The 19,212-nt window shown below is 45.3% G+C and overlaps 1 protein-coding gene across 1 annotated transcript in view; it reads right to left on the reverse strand.

The window, feature by feature from the left end:
• The window catches only part of LOC139226927 (membrane-associated phosphatidylinositol transfer protein 3-like), a gene marked incomplete at its 5' end in the record, with an annotated part of 431,271 nt that overhangs the window by 149,965 nt on the left and 262,094 nt on the right, over window positions 1–19,212 (reverse strand). The window contains one exon of the mRNA XM_070858017.1: window positions 6,266–6,455. Coding sequence (XP_070714118.1) covers window positions 6,266–6,455 — 190 coding nt within the window. The remainder of the gene's footprint in view (window positions 1–6,265; window positions 6,456–19,212) is intronic.

Below are 19,212 nucleotides of genomic sequence, written 5' to 3' on the forward strand. Positions count from 1 at the left end.
GATCTCATAGAAACGTATAAGATTCTGACGGGACGGGACAGGTTAGGTGCGGGAAGAATGTTCCCGATGTTGGGGAAGTCCAGAACCAGGGGACATAGACTTAGGATAAGGGGTAGGCCATTTAGGACTGAGATGAGGAAGAACTTCTTCACGCAGAGTGTTGTTAACCTGTGGAATTCCCTGCCGCAGAGAGTTGTTGATTCCAGTTCATTGGATGTATTCATGAGGGGGTTAGATATGGCCCTTACGGCTAAAGGGATCAAGGGGTAAGGAGAGAAAGCGGAAAGGGGTACTGAGGTGAATGATCAGCCCTGATCTTACTGAATGGTGTTGCAGGCTCGAAGGGCCGAATGGCCTACTCCTGCACCTATTTTCTATGTTTCTATGTTTCAATAGGAATTCAGCAGAAAATTATTTACCCTGAGAGTGGCGAGAACGTGGACCATGCTAACACAGGGAGTAGTTGAGGCTGTCATGTATTTAACTATCATTGTAACCCATGTATAAGCTGGCCTAAGTTGTACACCTTGAGAACATTGACCACAAGGGGGTGAACTTGTGGGAGACACTCCTAACCTGGACTTTCAGGTATAAAAGGGGAAGCTCCACCCACCTTCATCACTTGAGGTCTTGGGAATAAAGGTAACTGGTCACAGAGTGACCTTCTCTCAAGTATGGGCCTCGTGTGCATTTATACTGTATAGTAAGGACATTTCAGAGGTGACTAGCACTCAAGGGGAAGCTAGATAAACACATGAGGGAAAAAGGAATCGAAGGATATGTTGACGGGGTTAAGGGAGGAGGCTCACGTGGAGCATAAACACTGGCTTGGACCTATTGGGCTGAATGGCCTGTTTCAATGCTGTAAATACTTTGTAACAACATTTTGTAATCTTTATCGCCTTGGAATTTCTAAATTCAGATACTTTTGATATGCTGGCTCAGTAAAAATGGAGTCTCTCCTGACTTTCACATTAAAAATAGAAAATTATCCTCAGTCCGCACCGAAAATGGAGTCCTGGGATGCGTGTGATGATATCATTAACTTGAGGCATGCATATCTTGGGATTCTATTTTCAGTGCTAAATTCTTTCAAGCGAGTCAAGACTCGAGGTGAGTTCAGCAGTTAGATGACTAGGATAAATAAACTTTCAATTTATCATGACTTGTATTTTTATTCAGTATTTATAGGAAATTGTCTCTAATGCATTTGAGCATGCTGTCAAACATAGCATGTGGAAAAATGGACGCACAGAATAATAGAATTTTTTTAAAGTATGGGGGTGAAATTGCCCTGCACCCCGATTGGGGGCGGTAATCTTCTGGGGCCGGGAGTTTTAGCAGGAGGCCCGCCCCCGCCGCGGAATTGCCCTTACCACCCCTCAAAGGAAGCGCAGCGCAATCTCGTGCGCTCCACATCCTTTGGGGGTGGTAACCAGGGCACTGAACGATTAAAGGGGAGGGCTGCTGCGCACTCTGCAGGGCCTCTGATGGCCTCCACTAGGCCACCAGGGCAGCGTTCAACCGGGCCTGCAGCCCCGCACCCAAGATGGAGTGCCCGACTGCACGATGGCAGCTCAGACCACGCTGGGGCCGCCATCGTTGAGCCGACCCGAGAGTCAGCCGACAAAAAACGATGGCGGCCCTGGGCCGTTGGTGCCCTCCCCTTTAAGGAGCGCCCCGAGAGCGGACCTTCGGCAGCTTTGTGACCCGCAAACTGGCATTGACATCTGCTTGCGGTCCGCGGGGCAATTCCCCCTGCGGGGTGTTAAGTAGTCGGCACGGGGCCGCCGCACACTGCGATGATGTCATCGGCGGTTGCACGGCGGCCCGGGGCACTAACCGCGGGGCGTGCCGCTGCTATGGCAGCGTGCCTACAAACTCCCAGGCAAGCGCCCCCCCTCCCCCAGGCAAAAATATCTTGTGCCCTGTTAGCGCCTCCCGGAGGCATTAACGAGACTATAAAAAAGGGGCAATTTCGTCCCCGATATTTTTATTAAGAAATTTAGCAAAACATTTTGAGAATTTTCAGTAGGTCCAATAAATCCACCAAATTGGAATAAATTGCAAAACGCATGGTCAACTATGATCTCATTGAATAGTGGAGCAGACTCGAGGAGCTGAATGGCCTATTCCTGTTCCTATGATGAGGTCTGATAGCGCAAAGGCTTGCCAAATAATTGGTTGGCAGTTTGTATCCCAGGACTGTCTTTTGTCTATCACAGATAAGTCCCTTACAGTAGTCAAGCTGTGGTTGCCTTAGCTTCAGATGTTGAGGAAAACAAACCTTTTGCCCTGAAGAGGTGCTTGGAGAGTTATTACTGAGCAACGGCACATAAATCCTTTGAGTGCAAGCAAAATACTGCAGATGCTGGAAATTTGAAATAGAAACAGTAAATGCAGAATGCACTCAGCCGGTTCGGCAGCAGCTTTGGCAAGAAGGTAGTCAGATTAACATTTCAGTCATGCTCCATTGACCCCGTACACCTCTTCGTCAAAAGGTCATAAAAACATTTACCTTTACCTGCCTCTCTCCACAGATACTGCCTGGCCTGCTGAGTGTTTCCAGCACTTCCTATTTTGAACACAGTGTTTCATTTCATTGGGAGTTGTTTATCATTTGCTGACTGCCCCACCTGTGACAGAGACTGTGATTCCCGTAGTGGACTGTACAGCCACCTGAGAACTCACTTTTAGAGTGGAAGCAAGTCTTCCTCGATTCCGAGGGACTGCCTATGAGGATGATGGCTGTTCATAACAGTTTCTGCTGCTCTAGATCATCATTTTAGAGTTAAATTTGTTTTATAGAGTTTCAGCAATGTTCCAAATAACTGATTTTCTTAAAAAATATCTGGGTTCAAGAGGTTCATTGTTTTCCCCCCGAATTTCTTATTTTTGACAGTAGCAAATGGAAAAAAAAACATAGAAAACCTGATTTTCTAAATCAGCAATAAAATCTAGCTTTAATGATCCACAGTTATTCTTTATAATTCACACAAAGTCAAAACTACTTACTATTAGTTAAACGTTTCAGTTGCCCCCCCACATTGGAAATCTGTGGAGTGATTGATGGACAGCTCCCAGGACCAAAGGATGCTTTGATCAGAAGCCGCATTGTAACATGTGATGTGAACAGCAATTATATTTGGGGATATATAAGGGGAACTGATAGGGTAGAGAGAGAGAAACTATTTCTGCTGGTTGGGGAATCTAGGACTAGGGGGTATAGTCTAAAAATGAAGAGACAAACCTTTCAGGTTAGGAAACAAAAGGTGGTAGAAGTTTGAAATTCTCTTCTGCAAAATTGATGCTAGATCAATTATTAATTTTAAATTGGAGATTGATAGATTTTTGTTCACCAAAAGTATTAAGGGGTATGGGCCAAAGACGGGTATAAGGAGATAGATCGCAGATCAGCCATGATCTCATTAAATGTTTTAAGGGGCTCAATGGCCTAATCCTGTTCTTATGTTCCTATTTGGACTAATTTAGTTGAATTGTGCAGAGGAATATCATAGGTTATGCACATTAGTTGCTCGTTACTCTAAAACCCTAGAGAGAAGAAATTGGGGTCATCTGCGCCTCCCATTAGCGTCCCCAGGGGACTAACGAGGATTTTCTATTGTGCCCGGAGATCGTGACCTCATCGCCGTGCGCATCGCCCCGTTAGTGTCCCCGACCCGAAATTGTGTATCGCCCCCTGAATCTGCGCGGGGCAATGACAATGACAGCTTCAGGGGAGACGTACCGGGAGCCCAGATGCTATCGGGGCAAAATTTAAAGGGGAGGCGGCCGGCTGCTGCTGATAAAAATCTCACAATTTGTTTTCTGCTCCGGTGTGGCTTTGGACGTGGGGTCAGTGCTGCGATCGCTCAAGCCGGCACTCTGCTCGAGTGCCGGACTGATTGCACGGCACCCCCGCTCCCTGGTGGTCCAAGTAGGTGGGTTCCCAATATGCAGAGTTTGAAGCTTGTGCCCTTCTCTTTAATTCTGGGAAGAGCGTCTCGTACGCGTGCGCCCCGCTCCCACCCCAGAAAGGAATTGGAGCGCTTGGCTTAGCCTGGCGCAAAGCCTCGGACTTTTATATCAAATATATATAAAAATCACAACTCACACACATCAATTATTCATATATATATATATCTCAACACACACACATCAATTATATATATATATATATCTCAACACACACACATCAATTATATATATATATATATCTCAACACACATCAATTATATATATATATATCTCAACACACACACATCAATTATATATATATATATATCACAACACACACTCATTATCAATTATATATATAAAAATATATCACAACACGCACAAATCAATTTTATATATATATCAATTATATATACATGGAGTAGTTATGCATTATGCAATAGCCTGAGTTTCCGAGTTTATATATATGTTTGCAACTGCCTAGGCCTTTGAAGATAAATTAGGTTACTATGTACACACAGTGGGACACAGAAAATCAAAGGCAGATTATATCTATTTGAGACAAGCCATCCTTCTTATCTCCAGTTGAAGTGAATCACTATAATCTTGATTCACTTTACAATCTCTTCCTGTCTTTCAATCCACCAAAAAAAAACTAATACCACAGCTGTCTTTAAAAACCTATTTTGGTCTTACAAGGTTATATCCTCTTCTGATGGGTTTCTGTCCAAAGCACAATATTTGCAGAGATTAGCGACAGTGTCACTACATTTTTCTTCCAGAGTTGGACCCAGGAAAACCATCCAATATTGTTATGTTTGCATTGAGCTTTATGAGCAGTTTATACTGTGGGCGTGTAGAATTAGGTTGAGACTACCCAAAGTCATTCCCTGTCGGACCCTCACAACTAAACAAAGGAAGCATTCATCTCGTTAGTCTGTCGGAGATTAAAGCCCAAATGCCATTGGTGAAAAGTTAGTGTGCTAAGTTACTACACCACATAGTTCCTAACATTACCTGTCTTTTTAGTTGTATAGGTACTTTAGAAAGTACAGGACCAGAAAAAAACTGCAGTGCATCCAGGTGGGCCCATGAAACTAATACCTCTCAATCATCCGCTCCTTCAAATATTGATCAAATTCTCCCTTTCCACACCATCTGCCTCCAATGCGTCTCTGGGTAGTCCATTCCACACATTCACCACCCTCTGTGTGAAATATCGAAGTATTATTGGAATTACCTCTTGTGTATTAATAAGGGGATAATGCTGGTATTGTCATCCCAAGCCATCACAGCTGCAGAGTGCTCCGGCTAACTGCAGGTTCCAGTGCCTCATGATTCCCTTAACTCCTGCACCTGCCTCATTCTATTGCCTGACAAATTTCCCACCACAGTTACCCAGGATATCTAAGGGAGGGGAAATTGCCCTCTGCCCCATTTTGGGTGGATAATTCGAATTACTCCTTGAATAAAAAAATACCTCCCAGCACTTTTGGGTGCTGTTGGAGGCAGTAGCAGGGCAGGATCGGGGCGGGATCACGTGGTGTCTATCTGCGCCATGCTGACTACGTCAGCGTCCCTCCTCTTCACTTAGAGAGGAGGGACACTGCGAGGCCTAGTGAGGCCTCTGTGGCGCCCACTAAGCTACCAGGGAGGGGTTCGGCCAGGCCGAGCACCTAAGGGGGGGGGGAGGGGGTGCCGGGTTGCCTGTTGGCGGCCCGGCCAAACAAGCGGCCACCATTGTCGGGCCGACTCAGGAGTCGGCTGACAATTAAAATAAAATGGCAGCCGCAGCGGTACGCCCTCCTTTTTAAGGATGGCCGCAGCACCCAGCCACCGGCAGCTTCGTGGTCATGGGGCAATTTCCCCCCCGCCCCCACTGGGTGCAAAAGGGGGCGCCGCCGGGCGGTAAGGGTTGGCGCGCTGAGCAGGGTGGGACGAGGCACAGCAGAAACCGGCCGTCTGCCCCTTGGGGCCTTACCCCCCCATAACAGGCCTTAAAAATTGGCAATTTGGGCCCCCTAGACCCACTGGTGAGAAATGGTCCTGGTCACGTCAATAAACTCAAAAGGTAAGGATAATGGTATAACGCCCTCCATATGTATATCTAGCAAGTTGCATGTATTCTGTAATGTGGCATTTTCTCTGTATTGTACCATAACCTCAGAAAGGGTTTATGTTTATTGTACAATTTGATACAAAACGGAAAATTATGATTCATTCATGTCACCTTAACAGTTATAGTGGATATTTGAACAGTTGTCCATTGCTGTCCTGCACTAGAATGCATTTCGGATCCAAGACTAACCTGTCCATTGAATCCAATTCCATCCTCGGACTTCAGGAATTCATTGTAAATCTGATTTGTCCTGCTGATCACTGTTGCGACTGCATCCTGATATTGTGGGGAAGAGATTGCGAGCAGGGGCAGTGCAGCCAGTGGAATGTGATCCTCACTGCTGCTCAGGCAACCTTCATCATAGCTGTATGGATTTAGGCTGGAAAGGAAAAGAGAATTTGAAGTTCAAAAAGCTGAATAGAAAGGAGATAAGCCTTTCCTTTACTTTTGATTCCACATTGTGCTGCTTAATAAAAGTAATTCAAGGCATGTTTTCGTACCAGTCATCGTATCTCTGCTGTCATTTCCACAACTGCATTTCCTATCTCATTTAAAAAATAAATAATGCCTATTTCAAATCTGCCCACGGACATATTTGAAATATTATCTTATTTATTCCAGAACAGAGCTCAATAAGCAAACCAACTGCCCATCAATGTAACTTTTTAAATCTATTTCCTCCTAATGTTTGCAAATTTACCTCATAAAAAGGGATTCAAAACCTTTACAAAAATGCAGCTGTATTACAGCAGCTGAAGTGAGAACAGGCAGTAATCTTCAAAGCAGTTGCTTGCTCAGTCCTATCTGATTCATTAGCTCATCATTAAACATTATCAGTGTGTTTCAAAAAGCATTTATTGCTCTCTGCGCTTGATGGCCCAGCACTGAAAAAAATGTTGGCCGGGTTGGAAGAGGAATGCACAATTACACTGTCCATTTGCAGCATTAAGGGGCGGGTCGTGGACCATTATTTACTGATGTGCTACTAAATGAAGAAGATCTGAATGGACAGTTCAGTCTTTTGAATCAGTAGCAAATAGAATGGTGGTACAGACCACTGCTCGCATTTTATTCTAAAAGGTGAATAAAACCACAAGTAATAGTAGAACTAATAGTAGTGAGTCAATTGATAAAATATGTTGGTTGCCTAGGACCGAACTAACAGCCATTTTTGGTCAGCAAAGATTAATGGATTATCTCCCACCACCATCTCCAACCCTACCCTCGTACCCAGTTACCTGAGCTCCGCTGTGGCACAACCATGGCCAGATTTCTCACCAGACCCTCTCCACCCTTCACCAGCAGGCCGTAGAGCCTTGCCAGCTCTATTCCAACATTGGTCCAAGGCTCAATATCGGTATTTACCCTGCATTCCCCTCACGTCCAAAAATGGTCAATCCTGAATTTCTGGCTGTTATGTTTGATGGCATCATTACACAGCTAACTTGCACAGGTCTCTTCATATATTATTTTAAAATCCAAACTTTGTCTATCTTTTACCATGCCATTAAATTGTATAATCAAAAGCACGACTGTGCAGTGAGACAGATGATAAAATATGTTGGTCGTCCAGCACTGAACATTTGGTTGACTAACTGTGTGTCAGCTGCAGCTCAGTGGGTAGCACTCTCGCCTTTGAGTCAGAAGGTTGTGGGTTCAAGTCCCACTCCAGGGACTTGAGCACATAAATCTAGGCTGACACTCCAGTACAGTGCTGAGGGAGTGCTGCACTGTCAGAGGTGCCGTCTTTCGGATGAGATGTCAAACCAAGGCCCCGTCTCAAGTGGACATAAAAGATCCCATGGCACTATTTCGAAAAAAAGTAGGGGAGTTATCTCTGGTGTCCTGGCCAATATTTATCCCTTAATCAAAAAAAACCAGATCATTTGGTCATTATCACATTGCGGTTTGTGGGAGTTTACTTGTGTGCAAAATGGCTGCCATGTTTTCTACATTACAACAGTGACTACACTCCAAAAAGTACTTCATTGGCTGTAAAGTTCTTTGAGACGTCCGGTGGTCATGAAAGGCACTATATAAAAAATCCAAGTCTTTCTTTCGAACAGGCAGTCTAGGTCATCAAAGCTTAATCGATTGTATTGTGAGTAAAGCATCCTTTGACTTTTACTCATTGTGCAATGACTCCCAAATTCTGGAGTACACACAATAAAAATAGCAATGACCCAGACCACAAGAACTATCCCCTGCACAGTTTGAAATCAATAGCCATTATCCTGTGCCATTCTACAATTACATCAGCAATAATACACACCTGGTAATAAAAGCAGACCTATTTTTCTGTGCTGTAACACTCAATGTAACATTTTTGGCAATTTATTAATATTGGCTCTTTTTGTTACCCATTTGAAGAAATATTGCAAATATGATGTGAAGCTTACGGTATTTTCACATTATTATAAAAAAACAATCTCTTACATATTGTGAATATTGATCAGTTTTATTAGCGTTTTTAATTTAAATCATCTTCCTACTGTCGCGCCACTCTCTTAAGAGCAGACACACCAGCAGTGCTTTGATTTTGAATATATAAACTTGACAAGTAGGCCACTAAAGGAAGGAATATTTTTAATTCTGTTTCAAATTGAAATTTGGTCTCAATTACACTGATTGCTTTTTACAAGTAGACCTCTTCCTAATACTAGGTCCCTCAGTGGCCCAGGCAATAAAGACATTTTAAAGACAATTTGTTTTCTCTTTGGTCAGCACAGATCCTTAGAGTTCATTTCTGAAGCTAAATTGTGTGCATTTTTTTAAACGTTACTATGCATTTGAAAGCAGATCTATCTTTCAGCCTGAAAATAACCAATGACTCATGAATTGCACCGAAGAAACAGCGTAAACAGCTCTCATCCAGATCAGACAGGTCATCAGACATGCAACAGTCCTGCAGTCAATGGTGGATGCAGAGAGATATAGTTGGGTTATTGTAATGTATGCACCTGTGGGAATGTTCACAGGTTTGTTGCAGCGGGAAGCGGGCAGGTCGGAAGGCCTCCTCGTAGGACTGCTCCTGGGCCTGGCCAAGGTGGCCATTAACCAGTCCAGGCAGCGGGCGGTTCTTATATACGTAAATAACAGACTAACTGAATCAGGAGTAAAGTAACTTAACTGCGTCCTTTATACTGCTGCCTGCCTCTCTTCGAGCCAGGGAGTCCCTAGAGATGGAGCACGCACACCGTTATGCTTGCTGCCTTCTGCGAGAGGTGGGCACCAGAGGGATTGGAGTGCATCATCACCCCGGCAACCAAATTGTAATTTGATTTAAGTTTTGTTAAAGTTTAAATTGTTCATTTGTGGGTTCTAATGCCCTTGCCAAAAAGGGGCATTTGATTTTATATTCTACCAAAATAGTTGTAGAGCTGTTGCATTGTGAGTGGCTTAGCCAGTCATGTGATGTTCACAAGACTCAATAAAACCCCAGTCAGTTGGGTCTAGGTCATCCACGATGAGGTATGCAGTTGTGAGCCTAGTGGATGAACTGGTAATGTGCAGTTTGATTGTTAAACCTTTGTTCATAAACCAACTAGTTCTTAATAGCAATGTGTTGCTATTCATTCTTAAGCAAAGAACCCATGAAGCAAATACGTTACAATTATGAAGTTTACACGTGGAATCTAACGGCACATTTGTGGATAATATTGCTAAGATGCAGCAAAAAGGAACAGTATGGGATCAAGAATGAAGTCTTGGAGAGCATGGGAGGTGACCATGCAAAAGCAGGAGAAGAAGCAGTTGAAGGAGGTGAACTGACTATGTTGGGACATGTTAACAAGAGAGGGTGGTGCCTGCAGAAATGAGACAGTGGAGGAGGATGGAAATGATGGCTGTGCCTAAAGCCATGGAGAAGTCGAGGAGCATGAGAAGGGCTAGCATGCCACAGTTGCAGGAGGTTATTGGTGCTCTTCATCAGGGCAATCTCAGTAATACAGAAAGCAGACTGGAGGGACAGAAAGGAAAAGGAGGTGGGGTAGCACTGTTAATAAAGGATGAGATCAGTGCGTTCATGAGAAACAATATTGGCTCAGAAGATCAAGATGTTGAATCAGTTTGGGTGGAGATAAGGAATAATAAGGGGAAAAAGTCGCTGATGGGTGTAGTCTATAGGCCCCCTAACAGTAGCTACACTGTTGGACGGAGTATAAATCAAGAAACAATGGAGGCTTGTAATAAAGGAATGGCAATAATCATGGGCAATTTTTGTCATGTATTTCATATTACTGTATATAACTGTATCTTACCATGCTATACATGATTGTAACTGGATATGACCTGTAACAATAAGCATACCTTACCACCAGGGGTGCACTTGCAGGAGACACTCCATACCTGTCCCACTGTGGTATATAAAGGGAAGTCTCAGGCAAGTGCGGCACTGGAGAGCTGGAATTAAAGGTTCAAGTCCTGAGTGACCTTGACTTCAGCATGTGTCTCTTGTAAGTCAGTACATTAGAGTCAGGACTTAACAGTAGCAACGAGTTACGGAATCCACAGAATGGTTACCAACAGCTCAGATGAGAAATACAATGCTGGAGACAATTATAGAAAGGCTCCAGCAAAGCTTTGTGACCGAAGACTGGCTGGGCGACGATAAGGCAGACAAGAGAAGAGCCCATCTCTTGACCAGCTGTGGCTCGAAAACATACGCTTTAATGAAAGACCTGCTGGCACCCGAGAAACCAGCAAGCAAATCGTTTGAGGAGTTGAGCACACTGGTGAGAGACCACCTGAAGCCAGCGAGCAGCCTACACATGGCCAGACACAGGTTCTACAACAGACGCTGTGCGGGCCAAAGCATACCCGACTTCGTGGCGGAACTTCGGAGGCTGGCTAGTTCATGTGAGTTCCCCGATGAACTAAGGAGAGAAGTACTGAGAGACTTTTTTATTGAAGGAATAAGCCACACACGCATATTCCGAAAGCTTATAGAGACTAAGAACTTGACTCTAGAGGCAGCAGCACAGGTCGCACAGACGTTCTTGGCAGGCGAAGAAGAAACGAGGCTAATCTATACTTCGGGTACGACAACCAACGAGGCATAGGATAAAGGGGCTCACATTGTGAAACAAACGGCTACCCCCACACACAGACAAAGGCAGGCGAGCAGGCCTTCAACAGCAGACAGTGGCGCCAGAAGCCATCAAAATCAAGGGCCACATGAACGGCCGATCACATCTCATCAACCCACAATGCGAGCAATCAACAACAGATTGAGAGAAGCTCAAGGGAGATCAGCCAGACGCAGCTCATCCTTCGGAAACAATGGAAACGGTCTGTGTTGGAGATGTGGGGGAAGGCACTCAACCAGGGTGTGTCGATTTCAGCATGCCATTTGCAGAAGCTGCAACTACACAGGGCATCTGGCTCACATGTACAGAAAAACAGCAGCTCGGCTGGCATATGAATCGGAAGGGTCGGAAAGCGGACCAGAAGACGGTAGGAACAGTGCACAGGACGCCGAGGTACAGCGGGTCAACACGATCAATGTCCACTGTTCTTACACCAAGACGCCTCCAATTATGATGAGGTTCTACTCAATGGGATACTCGTCAACATGGAACTGGACACGGGGGCCAGTCAATCCCTTATGAGCGTTCAACAATTTGAACAGCTGTGGCCGCACAAAAGCAACATACCAAAACTCACAAAGATCGACACCAAACTAAGGACCTATACTAAAGAAATCATCCCAGTCCTTGGCAGTGCCATGCTCTCAGTCACACACAAAGGGATGGTGCACCGACTTTCCCTGTGGATTGTCCCCAGGGATCTCCCAGTCCTGTTGGGGAGAAGCTGGCTAGCAGAACTTAATTGGAAATGGGATGATGTTCACGCCATGTCGTCAGAGGAACGGACCTCCTGCTCAACAGTTCTAAGCCGTTTTGAACATCTCTTTCAGCCAGGTGTGGGCACCATCAAAGGGGCTAAAGTTAGAATCTACATCACACAGAATGCCAGACCGGTCCATCACAAGGCAAGAGCTGTGCCTCATGTGATGAGGGAAAAGATTGAAAACGAACTGGACCGGCTTCTGCGGGAAGGCATAATTCCTCCCGTGGATTTCAGCGACTGGGCAAGCCCCATCGTCCCTGTCATGAAGCCTGATGGATCTGTACGAATCTGTGGGGATTACAAGTCTACCATAAACAGAGTCGCCCTACAGGACCAATACCCGCTGCCCAGAGCGGAGGACCTATTTGCCATGTTGGCTGGAGGAAAACTTTTCTCGAAACTTGACCTCACATCTGCGTATATGACGCAAGAACTGAGCGAAGAGTCTAAGCTACTCACCACCATCAACACACATCGAGGCCTTTTTGTGTACAATCAATGCCAATTCGGCATCAGGTCAGCAGCTGCTACATTCCAGCGCAACATGGAAAGTCTGCTCAAGTCCACCCCGGGGAGGGTTGTGTTTCAAGATGACATACTTATCACGGGCCATAATGTTCAGCCATGAACTCATTGAATGGCAGTGCAGGCTAGAAGGGCCAAATGGCCTACTCCTGCACCTATTTTCTATATTTCTATGTTTCTATGGGCAGGGACACCGACTCTCATCTGCGCAATCTTGAGGAAGTACTAAGTCGATTGGATTGGGTAGGCCTAAGAGTTAAGAAATCCAAGTGTCTGTTTGAATTTTTGGGCAGAAGAATTGCCGCTGATGGAATCCGCCCAACCGAATCCAAAACCAAAGCGATTCGCCTGGCACCCAGGCCCCGGAATGTCTCGGAACTGCGCGCCTTTCTCGGGCTACTCAATTACTTTGAGAACTTTATGCAGAACTTCAGCCCACTGCTGGAGCCTCTTCACGTGCTACTCAGAAAGGGGTGCGATTGGTTTTGAGGGGACGCCCAAGAACGCGCCTTCAATAAGGCATGTAACCTTCTATGTTCCAAGAGTGTTTTAGCCTTTTTTAACCCAGGTAAAAAGTTAGTCCTTATGTGTGATGCGTCAGCATACGGGGTCGGGTGTGTTTTACAGCACGTCAATGATGTGGGTAAATTGCAGCCCGTTGCTTATGCCTCCAGGTCACTTTCGCGGGCGGAGCGCGGGTACAATATAGTTGAGAAGGAGGCACTCGCGTGCATGTACGGTGTCAAAAAGATACACCAATACCTTTTTGGGGCCAAGTTTGCGTTAGAAACTGACCACAAACCCCTCACGTCCCTACTATCCGAGTGCAAGGCAATCAACGCCAACGCCTCGCCGCGCATTCAGCGGTGGGCACTCATGCTGGCGGCTTATGACTACACGATAAGGCACAGACCAGGTACAGACAACTATGCCGACACGCTTAGCAGGCTACCCCTGGCAACCACAGAAGGGTCCGATGAACAGGACTGTGAGATGGTCATGGCAATCAATGCCTTTGAATCCTCAGGTTTGCCCATGACGGCTCACCAAATCAGAGCCTGGACGACCAGCGAACCCACGTTAAAAGATGCGTTTTAACCGGTGACTGGGCAGAGGCTCGCGATGCCTGCCCCGAGGAGGTCAAACCCTTCCATAGACGCATGCATGAACTCTCACTACAGGCAGACTGCCTGATGTGGGGCAGCCGAGTAGTTATGCCCTTATGAGGCAGGGAGGCGTTTGTCTCGGAGCTCCATCGCGAGCACCCGGGGATCGTCCTTATGAAGGCCATAGCCAGATCTCATGTCTGGTGGCCTGGCATTGACGTGGACTTGGAGCTTTGCGTCCGTCGGTGCACCATTTGTGCCCAACTCAGTAATGCTCCCAGGGAGGCCCCCCTAAGCCCCTGGCCCTGGCCCAGCAAACCGTGGTCGCGGGTGCATGTAGACTATGCGGGCCCATTCATGGGTAAAATGTTCCTCGTAGTCGTTGATGCATTTTCAAAATGGATCGAGTGCACCATTTTAAACTCAAGCACCACCTTCACCACTGTGGAGAGCCTTAGAACCATGTTTGCAATGCACGGCATTCCTGACATATTGGTCAGTGATAATGGTCCATGCTTCACCAGCACAGCATTTCAAGATTTTATAGTTGACCACGGTATAAATCACGTTAAGATGGCACCTTTCAAGCCGGCCTCCAATGGCCAGATGGAGCGAGCAGTGCAGATCATTAAACAAGGCACGCTCAGAATCCAAGGTCCCACGCTGCAGAGCCACCTGTCGCGACTGCTGCTGGCATACAGATCTCATCTGCATTCGTTGACTGGGGTTCCCCCCGCGCAACTATTGATGAAACGAACCTTAAAGACCAGGCTCTCGTTAATCCTCCCAGACATGCATGAAATTGTTGAGGCTAAGCGTCAAAAGCTAACTGAGTACCATGACCGAAATTCGAGGGCGAGGTGGAATGAGATAGGGGACAAGGTGTTTGTGCCAAACTATGGCCGGGGTCCCAAATGGCTTTTAGGGACAGTAACAGACAGAGGGAAACAGGCTACTGGTTGTACAAATGGACAATGGCCAAACCTGCCGGAGGCACGTAGACCAAGTAAAAAGTAGATTCACTGATAACATTGAAGAACCAGAGGCAGATTACAATGTGGAACTCACACCACACCTGGCAGACAGACAGGTGGAACAACCTGAGAAAAGGGCAGTCTCAACAGACAGCCCAGGCGAGATACCAGCAATCACACCGAACGAAAAACAGGCACCAAGGCAAACAACTGAACCACAACTAAGATGCTCCACGCGAGAGTGCAGACCACCTGAGAGACTGAATCTATAAAGGCAATAAGACCTTGGGGGAGGGTGATGTCTTGTATCTCACATTACTCTATATAACTGTATCTTACCATGCTATACATGACTGTAACTGGATATGACCTGTAACAATAAGCATACTTTACCACCAGGGGTGCACTTGCAGGAGACACTCCATTCCTGTCCCACTGTGGTATATAAAGGGATGTCTCAGGCAAGTGTAGCACTGGAGAGCTGGAATTAAAGGTGCAGGTCCTGAGTGACCTTGACTTCAGCATGTGTCTCGTGTAAGTCAGTACATTAGAGTCAGGACTTAACAATTTTAACCTTCATATTGATTGGACAAAGCAATTTGGCCAGGGTAGCCTTGAAGAAGAGTTCATAGACTGTATTCGGGATAGTTACCTTGAACAGTACATTGTGGAACCAACCAGGGAGCAGGCTATCTTAGATCTGGTACTGTGTAATGAGACAGGATTAATAAATGATCTTGTAGTAAAGGATCCTCTAGGAATGAGTGACCATAACATGGTTGAATTTCAAACTGCATTTGGAGGGTGAGAAACTTGGATCTCAAACTAAGCTAAAATAAAGGAGACTACAAAGGTATGAGGGCAGAGTTGGCTAAAGTGGACTGGGAAAATAGATTAAAGAGTGCGACGGTTGATGAGCAGTGGCAGACATTTAAGGAGATATTTCATAACTCGCAACAAAAATAGATCCCAATGAGAAGGAAAGACTGTAAGAGAAGGGATAATCATCCGTGCCTAACTAAGGAAATAAGGGAGGGTATCAAATTGAAAACAAGAGCATACAATATGGCCAAGACTAGTGGGAGGCCAGAGGATTGGGAAACTTTTAAAAGCCAGCAAAGAATGACTAAAAAAATGACAGAGAGAAGATAGATTATGAAAGTAAACTAGCACGAAATATAAAAACAGATAGTATGACTCTCTACAGGTACATAAAAAGTAAAAGAGTAGCTAAAGTAAATGTTGGTTCCCTAGAGGATGAGACTAGGGAATTAATAATGGAAAATGGGGAAATGGCAGAGACATTGAACAAATATTTTGTATCGGTCTTCATGGTAGAAGACACTAAAAGCATCCCAATAGTGTATAATCAAGGGGCTATAGGGAAGGAGGAACTTAATACAATCATCATTACTAATGAAGTAGTACTCGGTAAAATAATGGAACTAAAGGCGGACTAGTCCCCTGGACCTGATGGCTTACGTCCCAGGGTTTTAAAAGAAGTGGCTGCAGAGATAGTGGATGTATCGGTTGTAATCTACCAAAATTACCTGGATTCTGAGGCGATTCCAGCGGATTGGAAAACCGCTAATGTAACGCCTCTATTTAAAAAAGGAGGCAGACAAAAAGCAGGAAACTATAGACCAGTTAGCCTAACGTCTGTCATTGGGATAAATCCTGGAGTCCAGGATCTTATTAAATGGCAGAGCAGGCTCGAAGGGCCAGGTGGCCTACTTCTGCTCCTATTTCTTCTGTTCTTCTTAATATGGTTGAAGTGGTGGGTAAAAATAGGGGCAACATTTTCTGAGAATATGCCTGTGATTTTTTTTGTCAAATGGACAGAAAATCACAGGCACCTTATAGAAGGGATAAAATCTGACCCTCTTTTTCATTGATACATCTCCACAGTTACTTCACTGTCATTCATGTTTCTATCGATTTTTAACAGGAATGAAAAGACAGAAGTCTGCCCTCCATTGAGCTCACTTTAAGAGTTGACTGACTTGAATAATCCCATTCTTGAGTTATTATTTTGGCACATACAGATGGAAAGCCAGGGGCAAAGAGTTGGCAAACTGACTTACAATGTAAAATGCATGGGTGGGGCACTCCAAGCCATTGCAATTCCCAATGGATACAAGGACACCAGAACTCTGCCATTCACACGTCAAAAAACAATGCATTAGAACTCTTCATTACGTGACATTAACCTGGATAAGTGTCAAAGAACATAAGAAGGCAGTGATCCCTTAAGCAATTTCCGTTTTATATTTCCACTTGACTTGTGAGCAATTCCCTTTTCCTGTCGTAAGGAACATTCGTGTGACGCGAGCGATATATTCTGCTTGATTTACTGTGCAAACCAGTCCAGGGGTAAGCTGAAGGCAGCCTATTAAACATGTCAGGCTAAATAGGGTCAGAGATAAAGGCAGCTATTTCACTTTGTGATTTATATTCTGTTTTTAAACGGGCAGTAAATTGCAGGAACAGTGGCCACAGCTGCATCGAGGAGTAATACAAGAGTCATGTGCTCAAGTCACAAATGTGCTTTCTGCTCTGATCCCGTGATTTCCTGGAAAAGCTTAGCACAGTAATTCTGACAAATGAACTGAGTTTTAAAACAGCTGCTCACTGTCTCACCGGGCATGGGGCACATCAGTCCAGATGTATGCTCGGAAATGCAGCGCCATTTATTGTGCTCATTTAAATAACTTCTTGGAAGTATAAACCTTTACTCCAAGTAAATAAATCTGACTCAAGGTGAACGTCAACCCTTTGCATACAACTGCCCCACATGAACTTATGCATATCCAACAAAGCAAAATAATTTATTGTAATCGTAAATGTGGATTTTTCATTTAGGCAAATTACTAGCCATTGATTGATATTTCTGACTGACTCCATAGATATGTCTATTGGAAAAATGTGGCCCTCTGGTTACACTCGACCATACAAGTGTGGTCTATTAAATTTTAAGTCTCCAAGCTCCAAGCTGACACTCTAGTGCTGTGTTGAGGGAGTGCTGCACTGTCAGAGGTGCCGTTTTTCCGATGAGACGTTAACCGAGGCCCCATCTGTTCTCTCAGGTAGGCATAAAAGATCCCATGGCATTATTTCAAAGAAGAGCAGGGGAGTTATCCCCGGTGTCCTGGCCAATATTTATCCCTCAATCAACATCACTAAAAAACAGATTATCTGGTCATTATCTCATTGCTGTTTGTGGGAGTTTGCTCTGTGCAAATTGGCTGCCACATTTCCTACATTACAACAGTGACTACAACGGTACTTTATTGGCTGTAAAGCACTTTGGGACATCCGGTGGTCATGAAAGGCGCTATGTAAATGCAAGCCTTGCTTTCTTCTTTCAAGCTATCCTTTGCAATGCATGCAACCAGGAATGTACAGGTGTCCTTTGAGTCCATCAATGTGAGAGCACAAATGCCAGCGCTTGCGACATATAACATAATTCCCTCATTTGCATGATGCCATAATACACATCCATCCAGATGTATGCTCAGAAATAGTATGTGCCTGCTCCCACGGTTGTCTGGAAATCCTGATGGGTGGATAAGAACTTAGTGTAACTGGAACCCACACCAAATTCCATCCTCACCCATCCAAATTATGGAGTTTTTACAGCAGAACAGTTGAAGAAAGTCTGTTTCTCCACATACTTGCTCAGTTTCTAGGGGGAGAAATTCGGGTACTTAGCACCTACCGTTAGCACCTGGGGGTGGGGGGGGGGGGGTGGGTGCTAACAGGGCGTGAAGGAGTTAGCAACTGGGTGCAACAAATTTAGCAACACCCGCAAACGTCAGTGCCAGTACACTTACCGCCTGGGCCTCTAGTGTCTCGCAGATCGTGACGTCATAAAGTGCGCAGTGCCCCGTTTCTGCCCCGGATGTGAAAATGCGTCCCACCCCCTGCTGTATCGCCGGACATGAACTACGGCAGGAAGAAGAGGAGTTGTCAACTCGGCTGGCCGTTTGGAGAGCGCTAATTAAAGGGAATGGTTTTCAAGTCAGCCAACCTTTATTATTTGCACCCGTCTGGTGCCTGCTGAAAGTTTTCGATGTTTCATTGCTGCAAGATGCCCAAGCCCTCCACTTTCTGAGAGTGTTTGGGCTGTAATGGCTGTTGCTCAGGTCGCTGTGCAGCACAGAAATACCAAGAAGTAGATTGTGCTCCATCATTGGCCCTTCGCTTTAAGTGAGGGAAGCAGCCTCTCATGCCGTTAACATTGCACTCCACATTGTTCAGCGCTCTGCCGCTACTGCCCCACTCTTGGACTTTAGCGCCCTTAGAGAAGTGATTAGTGTTATATATATATACTATAGATACACTCTCTGTGTAGTCACTGTACAGTTGCATAAGATGGAGACTTGTTTACCGGAGGTACCATCAACAAGGTTCACACTGTATACACTATGCTGGCACCACCAGAGGGTGCTACTGGTGGAGGCCCAGGGGTCACCTGTACACCACAGGTACCCAGGTATAAAAGGGAGTCCACCATGTGGTGTCCTCACTGGAGTTATATTAAATGGACTAAGGTCACTACAGTTCAAGTACAATACTTTGCCTCGTGGAGTAATTATCAGAGCATCTAAAGACATAACAGTTAGTACTTGATTTAATGCTCCACTTCCTTCTTGGAGTACTAAAGCTGAATTTCTCAGCA

This window comes from Pristiophorus japonicus, chromosome 16 (genome assembly GCF_044704955.1).
Source record: "Pristiophorus japonicus isolate sPriJap1 chromosome 16, sPriJap1.hap1, whole genome shotgun sequence".
Classification (NCBI taxonomy): Eukaryota; Metazoa; Chordata; class Chondrichthyes; family Pristiophoridae; genus Pristiophorus; species Pristiophorus japonicus.